The following is a 13,898-nucleotide window of genomic DNA, read 5'->3' on the forward strand; positions in this document are numbered from 1 at the left end:
TATTTGCAGCACAAAGGGACTCTCTTCCAGAGTGATCTGTTAGAGGTCACCACAATGTCCTCATTTGTTCTTTGGCTTCTTTTGAAGCAGATGAAGAGCAGGGCTGGTGGCATGGCAGGTGGAGGTGGGCATTATTGCCAAATTAGTACCTTGTCTATTGGCCTTTCAGCATATGGCTTTGTTCTAATCTCTCCCCTTGCCTGAAACTCAATGAGGCAATCCTTCCATACGTATTTAAGTCCCATACATTAGAAACGAGGAGTTAGTAAAAGCTTCAGCCTTCAAAAGCAAAAAATAAATGATTCAAAATAACAATAAGCACCTTTCCCCACAGAATATAAGGGCAAGTAACACGAAGGCCTTGGGACAAAAATGTCCCCCCAACAAATAAAGGTAAAAATATAGATGCAACTGAAAGAAACAAGCAGCTCATAAAATGTTTTGTTTCACACTTAAAACCCCCAAAACTTTACACCCCCAGTCTACCCCCTTGTGCAAATTAATTGAAACAAACAATGAATTTAGTAATTTATTGTACAAAAATGCGAACTGTAGAGGAACTGATTTGGATTCCTTTCTCCTTCAAATCCATATTCAATGAGTCGCTCGTCTTGCGGTGATCCTTTTTGCTTTGTCAAAGCAAGTAAGCATCACCTCTAGGAGTTGTTTTCTTTTTACGACTACACTTTCCTTTACATTTAGGAGAAACCGATCCGGTTTCCTGCTTCAACTTGCTGACACGGCTGACAGTTGCTAAACTCACACCAACCGCTGAAGCAATCTCTTGATACTTCTTAGCTGTGTGTTCGTGCAGAGTTACGATCTTTGTATGTTTCCTAGGTGTCGCATCCATCTTGAATGGCGGTCGAATCACATATGGTCAGGTTTCTAAAAGCTGAAATACTGTATCTGCTGACGTAATGATTGCATCATATACTATGGCGGCCAGACAGGATTCTAAAATCTGATGCAATACAGCAGCTGCTGATGTAATGATTGCATCAGCCAACATAAAAAATGATCAAACTGACTCTCTGTGTTTGTTTTGAGTACAGGATTATGATTAAGATAGAAAACATGCTTTGTTTCAATTAATTTCCACAAGGGTGTATGCATATTTAAGTGGAAGCAAAGTTATTTATTTATTAATTTCCAGATTTCTGTGCCACTGCATCATCAAGTAAGTTTGCTGCCAAGTGAATGTACATAGAATTACAGCCATATTTTTAACAAAATAGTATTGTTGTCATTTCCCTTCTGTCCTTGATACTGCTTTCTAACGTTCGCAGGATTGATTTCTGTTAGAGGCAGTTGATCTCAGCCAATCAGGGATCACATAAAGAACACAGTGATATTATGTTCCAAATCAGATTTGGCTGATGAACTCATTGGGGGCAAATCAACCAATTGAGCTTGAGTGCTTCCTAGATTGGTTACAGGGGCCACTGACTGCTCTCTCCCTCTATTTTTGACATGATCTCTGAAAGACTGCCCAAAGGGCAATATTGTTGACCTTGTGGTAAAGGTTTTGAGAATTGCAAACACCCCACATATCAGGAACTGGCCCAAGCAGTTTGTGCTCTTCTTCCTCTCATTACTGTTGGTCATTTTCCTAGACTGAAGTAGCCAGTGTGCGGCCTACTTGACTACAACTCCCACCATCTGATTATTAGCCATGATTCCTGACACTGATGGGATTTGGAGACCAACAACATCTGGAGTGCCTTAGACAAACATGACAAACATGATCACAGGGCATACCCCATTCTTCATGAGGGTCAGGTTTTGTAGCTATGCCTTTGAACAGATCCTTTCTTGAACAGTGACATGCTAGTATTCTTTGAGTAAACTCCGAAGAATCCTATAAACCCAAGCTCTGGGTGAGGGGTTCACACATGCCCAGAGTCTGGGGCAGGGGTTGGACTTGAGTTTGTTGAACATTAAGCCCTCTCACATGAAAATCTAATGTTTAAGCAGTGGGGAGTTTGAAAAGCAGTTTGATAAATAATTTGTGTGTGTGTGTGTGTGTGTCTGTTACTTAGGGATTGATGTACCTAGGTATGTACCTAGGGGTTGATGAACGTACTCTATGGAAAACTTAATTGTTTTGCTATTTACTGAAATCCACTGTATAATCTTGACTTAACACTGGTCATTTTCCGAAGATCCCTGCACATGTGCATTAAAGAAGTGCAACTTCAGACCTTGTTATGTCTTCTGCCACCATGGTGCATGTTGCAATGTCATGATTGGTTGGTTTCACATGCACCTGTGAGTACATCCTGCAACCGTTCTGGGATGGAGTCGAAAGGGACAACTGCATTGAGCTAGGTGTGGCAAAGTGACAGGTCACAGCAATCAATATCTGGCCTCACACAAAGGTTGCAGCGATCTAGGCTTAATGAGCATGGGCAGACATGACAAACTAACTTGTCATCAGTATCAGGATTTTACTGTGATCCCAGTTTTGAGGATAAGGCACAAAAGGTCAGGCTCAAACAGCTATTTGGGTAGAACCAGTGGTGGTGCTGAAAGTCACAATTGGTCCGATCGGTAGTCATATTTGATAGGTTAAAAAACAAAGACTTCAATGCCATTTATGAATGTGCACAATCAAATTTTTTTGGGTTGGGGGCAGTTCTTCTCTATTGCTAGTCACATTTTAAACCTTTGTACTACTGAACATCTGAAGAAAAGAACGGAAGTAAATATGCCACAAATATTTTTCATCCTCTGCAGTTTCATGATAGATTTTTCTGCAAGTGACTGAAGGATTTGGAAACTTCCAGTTGCCATTTCCTAATTGCATCATCTTGTAAATGCAGATTTTATAACTGCTAAGCTGCCTTAATGTATAGTGTTTGATGAGCCAGTTTGGATTTTCATTGGTTTAGATGTAGTTTAATTTCCTTTCCCCCTTTTATTGCAATCCTTATTTTTAGCAATCTTTTATTATACTCTTTTTCATGTAGTGAAAACAATGCAGTGTTTCCCCCAAATGAATAGCTTGAAGCAAAGCAATAACATATTGGTATTTTAATTCACTTATTAAATACATGCATGCCTAAGACAGCAGCTTTCCCCCTCCCCTTGCCATTCCCCCCCCCCAGCATGCCGAGTTGCATAAGCTAAATTATTTACAGTTTGTAGACTCACAAAAGAGAAGCAGATTTGGGTTATTTACTTTTCTGATAAGAAAAGAGGATTGAAGTTGCTGTGATATGCTGCTTTGTTAATTTCGTATTTGCTCCCTAGTGTATAAAAATCTTTTAAAAGAATTCACTCAAGTACTTGCAGGCTCTTTTGAAACTGCATGGAAGTAGTAAGATTAAACAAAACATGAAAAGATCTTAAAAATATAAGTCAGCAAATGTTTGATAAAAATAAAAGTGCTTGGTAGCAGGAAAAACCTCTTTGGAGCTCTGTTTATTTCTTCTCCAAGAAAGGGGCCTCCTCCATGTTGCTTGGGAGCAGCCCTGAGGCTCTCTTGGCTTCCAGTGATATGAAGCTTCAAGTACTAAAATAAAAGGGGTTTGCAAAGTATAAGGAAAGCAGTTTGTTTGTTTTTTAATGACCAAAGAGGCATTTGCTAATGAAAGGATGGAGATCTACTGCAGAGCAAAAGTGAAAATATTTTTATTTTTATTGCTGTTTATGAAGAATTTCATCAATGAAAGCAGACGTACTTATGTGTGCTTGTAATTGGTCTTTCTTTGTTGCGGAAACACAAAATGCCAATCACCCCCATAACCACTTTTTCCAGAGAATAAACATCACTGAGGGTGTCCAAGTTGCAACTATTCTAGAATAAGTACCAAACGATCCATGGGCATGAGAAGCTCTTTTTCATTTATTTAAGCAGACTGACATTGAAGTTTATTATCATGTGTCCAAATACAATGCAGGACAGGCTGTTGTGAACATAGGAATATGATATATAGTTGCAGCAAGTGGAGAAGAGCCGTCTGCGAGACCAAAAGCATCTTGGGTTGGGATGCAGTGATCCCAAGTATGAGAACAGAGGGGTTCCCCCATCATGCCCTGGTCCAGTCGCATAATACAGTAAAAATGGCAGTGCCTCTTCATTATTTTTATACACTAGGAAAATATGTGCTTGAGTCAAGATGAATCTATCTTTGCTTAGGGCATTAACTGTTAAGAGGCACAGAGGAGGCAATGAAACTGGATTATAATAACTCATACTGCATGTGTAATGTAATTAAAGTTACTGTACTAATAACATTTTTAAAAGGCTGTCCCCGTACATCTTCCAAAAATGGACAGATTTTTCAGGGGCAACAACTTGGCTGACCTGGGTAAATACTGACTCTAGTCATGTATGTTTTCCTGAACCAGACATACCAAATGTTTATGGCTTTTTTGGTTTCCTCCTTTGTAGGTCCCGACATCTTGTCCTCCACTGCGGCTCCTGTCATCGTAATTCCTCCACGCAATACCAGTGTGGTCGCTGGGAGTAATGAAGCCATCCTGGAATGTGTGGCCAATGGCAGGTAATGTAACAGCCAGGACAGAATGAGAACTTATTTTAAGGAACATGTCAACCCTGAAATAGGAGAGAAGACATCTGTTTAATTCAAAGTTCTAATACGCAGAATTGGTCCCCCCCCCAAGAAGTGTGGAATCTAAACCTAGTGAGTTGAATTGTATTCCTAGTTGCCGCTTCGCTGTGAATTCAGAGGCATTCTTGATCATAATTAGTGCCATCTTCGAAACTGAGTTATAATGAAACTCCCTTCCATACAGCTGAGTCCCGAGAGTAGTGTTTATTTTCACAGTGATGTGCATTATTCCCTGAACTGCAGAAAGGAATAGGCAAGTTAAAATAATAATAATTTTGTCAGTATTATTTATACAGAAGATTAAAGTTGTGCAACTCGTCTTGGTGGACAGGTGTCTACAATGTTAGACATCCTTGCAATTAATCACAGCACTGATAAATATGTTAATTTATATGCTATCCTTATTCATTAAAGATACTACTTATCCCCTTCATCCCAAGGAAGTCTTTGGATATGGAAAGGGAAGCCACAATAGCTGTTCTGCTCTTCAAGTACCTCAATAATGTTAAATGAGTACTGGGGATTTGATGCTTTCTTACCAGTGAATTGAATTTTTTACAATGTGTACAAGGGTGGCAGAAGATCCCTTGCGAGAGATAAAGATCCGAAATGTCCCAAGAGCCAATTGATTGCTTCTTCCTGCAAAAGCGGAGGCATTCTGGATAATAGTTAGAGCCACCTCCAAAATTGAGCTATAATGAAAGTGCCTCCCATACAGCTGTGTCCCTTGAGTAGTGTTTATTTTTAGCACCCTTTGCTTAGGCAAAGCAAATCATTAGCACTTAAAAGTTCCATTGCTGTAACAATTAGCCATGCTTGTTTGATGGCACTCGAGCTGCTCTTCCCCTCCTCTGATGCATGCTTCTGCCTACGACCTCGGAGCGGCGTCTAGATTTATTTCTAAGTGTCCCTTGCTCAATGTGCCTGCAATCCTGGAAGAGTTAGGTGAGTCATATGTTCAGTGTGTTATTACTGCAGATAACATAATTCACAGTAATAATTGGTGTGACTTTTACCCTCACAGGCCTACTGAAAAATTAAGCGTAGCCTGGAAGAGGAACGGGATCAAAATAACCAGTGGAGTTAGCAGTTTTGGGAGACGTCTTGCTATTGCCAACCCAACCTCTGCTGACATTGGAATGTACGTCTGTGAGGCACACTTGAGAGGCATCGCTGCCGCTGAGCCAGAGAGAGCAAAGGCTTTTCTGTCTATCCTAGGTAATGCTCCTTTTTCATAACACAAGCCTTGAACTGAAGTACAATAGGAAATAGAAATGGTTATTTTAATATTTCACCGACCTTACAGCTGAACTTCTCCTTGGCAAATGGAACAAAAGGGGTGAAGTAGGGTTATCTTCAAAATTAATTCTTCATTGTGAATACAAATTCATCAAGGATATTCTTTCCCTTAACAGCAATGTTATATGGAAAACATTGTGGATCTTAAACTGTGATCATGAAACTGGAAGAAACATAGTATATTAAATAGTTATCAGGCAGCTTACATGTCTTGGTTTCCAGCTGGATGAAGCCCTGTCTAATTGCCAGCTTATTCCTGGCAGAGCACTTAAGAAAGTTGCTCTGTATTACTTTCTACTTGTGAACGCTCATCGAGAAATTTGAGGTTCTGGAGAGGAAATGGTCATGGTCATAAAGTATCCCCAAGCTACCTTGTAGTCTAGCCGCTAGGCCCTCAATTTAACTGGCCATTTCTTAATCCTTCAGGCCTCTATGTGACCTCAACGCTTAAACAGCACCTCCTTCTGAAACTCTTGCTTTTGACTGCATGCTGGCTGTTGAAAGAAGAAACATCCTTGCCCTCCAGGCATTATTGCAAGGGAGAAACAAATTTCACGCACTTGCCTCTAAGTCCCCCACTACTTCCCCAGAATGCCCACTTTTAGGGACTTATATAAGATATGTGGGACCTGCATAAGATCCACTGGTCTCAGATCAGCTGGACGTGTGTGTGTGTATTCTCTGAGCATTCATCCATGTGATCTACCACCTGTACCCTAAAGAAGTTTGGTCCAAGATTTGCTGTTTGGCCATGATGTCTGCTGTATTGATAGACCACCTATAAGGATTTTGGTTATATCTACCAGCTAGTTGGCCGCTAAAACGGAATGTGTTAGCAAACAGAGGAGACCTGGCACACATTTCTAATTTGTGTTTCCCAACATGTAAGGTTGCTCAGTTGACAGCTCTTGTGGGTCAGCCGAGAAAGGAAATGCTCCACAATCTCTATGGCAGAGTATTGCACTTTTTATACAACTGGGAATTTTAATCAGCTTGTACTTTTAAACTCTGACAATAATTTGTGGTTTTATTGACCATTCTTAAGGTTGCCACAGTAGTTTTATTTTGTTATTTTAATATTTATAAATTGCTTTGAATGAATGAATGGACAAAGGTAACAATCCTATAGCAAGATCCATGAGAATGAGCAGGGTTAGGATCCAGCAGAACTCCATTTAAACCAGGAAGTTTGCAGCTGGACTATACCAGCATAAATCCCCATCCTTGACTCAGTTGGAGATATACCAGGGTATCTTCTCCATCCCAGCTCAGCTGGGAGTCAGTGGATCTTGGTGGTGAATTCATACTTTGTTTTATGTATTTGTTCTAAATGTAGCAGATGGCTTTTATTAACTTCAAGCACTTTGGAGCATTTTATGCAAGTCAAGAAGTGCTTCTCATTTTTCCCCTTTGCAAAGTTGTGTTCCACTTTTATTCCTTGTCCTCTTTTTATTTTAGAATGCATTGTGTGAACTTTGATTCTAAGGTTCTTCTTTTGTTTTATTCCTGCAGATTATTATCTCCCAGCTTCTTTTCCCTTTTTAAAAGACCAAAAGCCCATTTCAATTATTTATGATTCTGATTTAAGCCCTTTTTTATCCCCACCATTTTATTGTGACTAATTTAATTTTGCTGCTGTCCTGTCAGATCCTGCTTCCTGCACTATTTCAACCCCTGATTCTCCAACTGAAGATGGTGCTTAAGTAGCTAGAACAGAAAAACCAAATGCTAGGGGAAAGATTTTGAGTGTTGCAATGACAACTTTGATTAGAGTTGTCTGCATACTCTTATTTGAGATGTTTTATTTATTATATCAGTTTTTATAGGGGCACTGGTGAATGAAGTCATGAAAAGAGCTTGCAGGATGAAGAAGCAGATGAAAAGAAATCAGTAACAAATTGGTTATCAGTTAATTTTATTGCACTTTTCATGCGGCAAGCCACTCTCGTTTGGTTTGTTTACTCCCAGTGTCAGCTGCATTGGGGGATTTATGTATTTGTGGAACATTAGGAGGGGTGTCTAACAGGAAGCTAAAACAACCCAGTAGTGGAATAATTCATGAAAAAAGCTGGCGTTCCAAAATGGAAGAGTGCCATCTCTTAATTAGTTAGGGCACAGCACCAAGGGGAAGGTGCAGGCGAGAATCAAATATGATAAAGAGCCCCTATAAAAGGGATCGTTCTCTCTGAGCTTTCTTGAAGGTGTTTCTTCTGAAGCCTACATTATTAAATTCTGTTTTAGCAGCACTTAAGGACTCTATTATGCTTGTCCATTTCTGCACATAAAATATTTGTAGGGTACACAAGTAGATAACACCATGCATGTCTTGGCATAAAGAAAACAAAAGGTTTCCTGAGCCTGCTTAGACGTTGTGCTAGACAAGCACTCCAGAACTGACCGGAAAGTTCATTCGGAGCAGAAATTCTTTCTACCAGGCTTCACAAAATGGGATCCTGGAGAGGGAGAATTGGCTTCTGGAGTGATAAAAATCTGAACAGGGATAAGAAATTGGAATGACATGTAGTGTTTTCCAGAGGGGTACTTAATGAAGATATTTTTGTTTTGCGGCTTAAGTAGGTTAAACACAAATGGATCGTACACTAACAAGAGCAATGGGAATATGAAATAATTCATTCAGGACTCTGTAAAGCAGATGTGGGGGACATTTCCCCCAACAGATTTTGCCGAACTATAATTCCCACAGCTGTGGCAAGCTTAGCCAATAGCTAGCATCCCCCTGCCCCTTGCTACAGAGTGATCCAACAACATGTTGAAGACCAAGTGCTGGTAGCTTTTTGAATTGAAATTTTAAAACAGACAAAGACAAAATACGGATGAATGTGATGTTACAGGGAAGGGGCAAAGTGGAATTTGGAAAAGGAAATAATAGTTCTGGAAATATAGCGTAAAAGCTGAGTAGGCAAGTTTTAGATCAAATAAACAGAACAGGTTGGATATAATTTTGGTTGCTGATATATTATGATGGGTATGATTCTGTTGGTTATGTATTACCAAGAAAGGTTGTGATATCCTCATTCCTGGGCTTTTCATAAGCCAGCAAAAGGGCAAAAGATAAAGTGGGATGATTCAGCCATACTGTAATTACAAAATTGTGGGCAGCAAAACGAGGCGGACAGTGTATTGGGATTAAATAAGCCAAAGCTTTTTTTATTTATTAAGCTTTTAAAACTTTCAGCAATATAAAAACTTAGCACCAGTGAATGTGGAGAACTGATGGACACCTGTTTCCATGGCCTGGGGAACAGACCTGGCTTTCTGGCCACAGCTGCCTCAGGTGCTCATAGGTCAATCCTGTCCCAGACCCTCTCGGCAAGCCTGCCCTGCCCTCTATAGGAATCTACTCCAGCTGCCCAGGCACTTCTATTGGATGCCACCATTGCCCTTCCTGTAGGAGTTCTGTAACCGTCTCTGTGTACCCTATATTCACATTTTAGGGTCTCTGCCCACTGCCCCTCTCTCTCTAAAGAACTTGTCCTCTGGCATAGGTCAACCTGCAAAGCTGAGACAATTGTTGTTGTTTAGTCATTTAGTCATGTCCGACTCTTTTGGACCCCATGGACCAGAGCACGCCAGGCACTTCTGTCTTCCACTGCCTCCCGCAGCTTGGTCAAACTCATGCTGGTAGCTTCGAGAACACTGTCCCACCATCTCGTCCTCTGTCGTTCCCTTCTCCTTGTGCCCTCAATCTTTCCCAACATCAGGGTCTTTTCCAGGGAGTCTTCTCTTCTCATGAGGTGGCCAAAGTATTGGAGCCTCAGCTTCAGGATCTGTCCTTCCAGGGAGCACTCAGGGCTGATTTCCTTAAGAATGGATAGGTTGGATCTTCTCACAGTCCATGGGACTCTCAAGAGTCTCCCCCAGCACCATAATTCAAACGCATCAATTCTTCGGCAATCAGCCTTCTTTATGGTCCAGCTCTCACTTCCATACATCACTACTGGGAAAACCATGGCTTTTACTATACGGACCTTTGTTGGCAAGGTGATGTCTCTACTTTTTAAGATGCTGTCTTGAGAAATCATTAAATCAATCAGTCAAATCATTCTACCCAGTTGACCCAGAATGCAGCATCCTAGGGAAAGTGGGAAATGTGCCAATCCAATGCTAATCAGGTTAGGTGTGTGTGCTGTGTGTGTGTGTGTGTGTGTGTGTGTGTGTGTGTGTGAATCATTGCTCTTCCTCAAAGGGGAGGAGGGTGGGTGGGTTGTGCTGCTTGAACAAGTGAAGGTGGGAAAGAGGCACATATACTGTATCTCCTGCTCTCATTGCGCACAGTCTTGTGGTGGCTGGTCATGCTGAATGGTTGCAAGACATCATCTGAGCTCTCACACATGCTTCATTGTAGCCCAGAAGGTTGTCACACAGCACCACAAACTGCCACTGGAAGCAAAAAGGCCTCATTCTGATGTAAAGGACAGACGATATGCTCTTCAGCCCTGTATACCTGAAGGAGTGTCTCCACCCCCATCGTTCAGCCCTGACACTGAGATCCAGTGCAGAGGGACTTCTGGCGGTTCCCTCACTGCAAGAAGCAAAGCTACAGGGAACCAGGCAGAGGGCCTTCTCTGTAGTGGCGCCCGCCCTGTGGAACACCCTCCCATCGGATGTCAAGGAGATAAACAACTACCTGACATTTAGAAGACATCTGAAGGCAGCCCTGTTCAGTGAAGTTTTTAATGTGTGACATTTTTAATCTTTGTTGGAAGCCTCCCAGAGTCGCTAGGGAAACCCAGCCAGATGGGTGGGGTACAAATGATAAATTATTATTATTATTATTATTATTATTATTATTATTTATTATTTAGTAGTATATTATGATGAGCAGGTCCTGTGTACCGCAGAGCAGTGCAAAATAGAAACATGATGCTGTTAAACCCATAACAAATTAAAAACGGCTCCAGTTTAAAATTTGCTGGACTATATTTCAGATGGAGAATACTGTCTGTTCCTGTGCAATCATATAAACTAGCATGGCTGGAGAAAGCACTGATGCCATTGTTTGCCACCATAGTGGTCGATCAAGATCCACTTCTGTCATGTAAACTCCTAACCTGGATTTTGCAATGCAGACGGTGCTCTTATGCTAAATGCCCTTGACTTGAGGGGCCTTAAATTGCACCCCTTTCATTTCAATAGAAAACTAAGGGCCCACTCTGTCACATGAATGCATTTCAGTGCCCTGGTATTCTATCAGTCAGAAATTCCTGCAAAATGCTTCCAATCTGAATATTTAGTGAGTTGTATCCATGATGCATCAAGAAATAAAATGATCCCCATCATGCTGCTAACACATAGCACAATTTCCCAACTAGTGTGGCAAAGCTTTCTTTGATTTCTTCATACAGTTCTAGCAAAGATAAACTAAGGTGGTTCCAAACTCTGGTTTTATTAGCTGCAGCTGTTATAAATTTTTTAAAGGGTAGTGTGTTCCTGTGCTGGCACAGCAGCAGTTTTGGGGGAGATTTGCTGCAGATTAGATAAGAACATATTTGTTCTGCTACTAGTCATCCAAAGATTAAGTATTGCCATTGCACTCATTTGGAAATGGGACTAATTCTTTAAAAAAAAACCTGATGTTTTCCTCGTGTTCTTGGAGGTCCTTTAATATAATAGCTCCAGTTATTTTTATACTGCCGTTTCAGTAAGAGTTTATGAAATCTTGCCACTACATAAAATGAACAATTGTGCTTTAAAGCAGAAGCTGTGGCTGAAAATAAAACTGGACAAAGGGGAAAAGAAAAAAAGCAACGATACAAAGATGTCAGGATAGTCAGGTGGGACAAAGCAGTGTGAGGCCACAATGCCTCGTTGCCGTTGACCCCTTGGACGTTGACAAGGTGGAGCAGAGGCAAAAGGCACAGTGAGAAGACTCCAATCCTTTACAAACATTCCATTCTTATTAAAGGATGCCAGACCTCTCTTCATACTTAATAACATTTTATCAATGTACTCCTTTAACCTAGCAAGGCAGGCTGCAATCCTAGCCCCGGTAAACGTATGTTCCATAGGACTTACTTCTGTGCTTCTGTGGTTGGAATTTGTATCCAGAACAAAAGGCTAGAGGACAGAAACAAGAAAGCAAGACAAGAAGGGCAGAAGCGAGGAAGCAAGACAAGGAGAGAGAGAATAGGCAATGCAAGGAATGCAGTCCAATCAAAGATTTGACCCACAATAGGCTATTTCTGGCTTTGGACCTTTGCTTCAAGTTTGTTTTCTCCAGCAGGTCTGATGAAGCAGTTGAGTTGTGGGCTGTCTTTAAATTTGGAGTTGATGACACCAGGCTTCTGAGATCTGAGAGAGGTCTTTGACATTTTCTGTGCAGCAGAAAGATGCTGTCCTGTGACAGTTGCCAATGAATCAACCCTCTTCCCCAGGAGTCATTGTGGGCTGCTGCTGCTGCTGCTGCTGGTGAAGTGTCTTAGCTCCAGGTGCTTGCTCTGTGGTGACTAGGATTCATGTTTCATAGCTGGGGGGAAATGTGTGTTTGTGTGTGTATAATATCTCCCTTTGGGAACAAATTGTGTCATAAGGTGGAAGCAAAGGAGCAGCCGTACACACGCTTTGATGGAGTCTGTGTTAGATCTAAGCAAGGTCTAACACAGGCAGCATTTACATTAAGGCAAACAGGATAATGTATGTGCGTGCGCAAATATAAAGGATCATAGATCAACACATTTGCTGGATGCAGGTATTGGCTGCAGTTTTGTAGTGAGCAAATCTGGTTTATATATAGAAAGGTGCATTTTGAGGGACAGGGAAATGTAATGAATGGCAGCTGTTCCCTTTTACAAATTGTTCGCCAATAAAGGAACTTGCAGAAGATGAGTCTGAGTGCAGGTTTCCTCATTAGCTGTGCAGGAACACCATTTTGTCACAGAATCTGTACAATGGTTTCCTATCTCTGTGCCCATTGCTTGATTGTGAAATGTGTTTGGGATGTTTTCTGGAAGCTGAGTGAAAATGGATACCAATCAAATTATTCAAGAATTTCAAAATTATTTGCCTACTGTGTATAGGATGTTAAAGAAAATCTTTGGCAGCTCCCCATAAGTTTCAAAGGATGCTGCTCCCTATGCATATTAAGCTTCTGCAAATATTAGAGCTATTTATTTGGCACAATTGTTTCTTTTCCTTTGGATCTTCCTTCTTGACCCCTTAATTCACAGTCCTAAGCACCACTGAATCTGATGGAACATTCTTCTGAGCAAACATGCTTAAGAAAAACTGATCTGCTTTCCCACATTAGATTATTTTAGGATTGTGTTCCAAAGTAGATCACAAGTATAGCAGGAACCCATCAATACACAATCCCATTCTATAAGCCTAGCTATATAGTAAACACAACTCTGTAACAATAGATTCAGTAGGATTCTGCACCCCCCAGTTATTAATATAAATAAGCCTAATGTCAAAAATTCAACAATGCAACATCAACTGTACTACTAATAAATTAAAACGATTTCCAGAGAGCAGCTTAAAACCAATTGAATGTGAATAAAGGCAAACTCTAGGAAAATAATAAAATTGCCATTCACAAAAAGCCATTATCAATCTCAGCTTCCCACTTAATAAGTAATGTGGAAATGTTTCAAAAATTACCCACCCATATTGGCAGACAGGCAGTCTTCACTCCTGGCTCTCACCTGACCTTTCTCCACCTTTCACCTGGGGAAGAACAATATTTAATGCCCTCTCACCCACCCCAAGCCATAAAGGGAGAGGCACAAATGGTTTTATGTCCAACCCATTTTATTTTTACCTGTCTCAACCCTATCAAAAGTCTGTTCCATGACGTTTCCACATTAATCTGAGGATTTTAATTTTTTATGAAAACCAGCATTTTATACATATGTATGAATGTGAATGTCCCTTTCTCCTCAAATTATAATTTTAAAGTGCATTTCGATACATTTTCTGAGGTAATGACTGTGTCGCAACATTTGGAGATGTGTGAAATCTGACCGAGAGTGACTTCTAAGCCACACACTAGCGTGGGAA

The 13,898-nt window shown here is 40.8% G+C and overlaps 1 protein-coding gene across 7 annotated transcripts in view; it reads left to right on the plus strand.

Annotated features, from left to right (window-relative positions):
• The window catches only part of SDK1 (sidekick cell adhesion molecule 1), a 586,517-nt gene that overhangs the window by 324,656 nt on the left and 247,963 nt on the right, over positions 1-13,898 (plus strand). For all 7 annotated transcript variants that reach the window (XM_083413291.1, XM_083413295.1, XM_083413296.1 and 4 more), the window contains exons 7-8: positions 4,400-4,511; positions 5,605-5,798. In XM_083413291.1, coding sequence (XP_083269417.1) covers positions 4,400-4,511; positions 5,605-5,798 — 306 coding nt within the window. The remainder of the gene's footprint in view (positions 1-4,399; positions 4,512-5,604; positions 5,799-13,898) is intronic.

This window comes from Podarcis tiliguerta (assembly GCF_965153285.1).
Source record: "Podarcis tiliguerta genome assembly, chromosome: 14".
Classification (NCBI taxonomy): domain Eukaryota; kingdom Metazoa; phylum Chordata; class Lepidosauria; order Squamata; family Lacertidae; genus Podarcis; species Podarcis tiliguerta.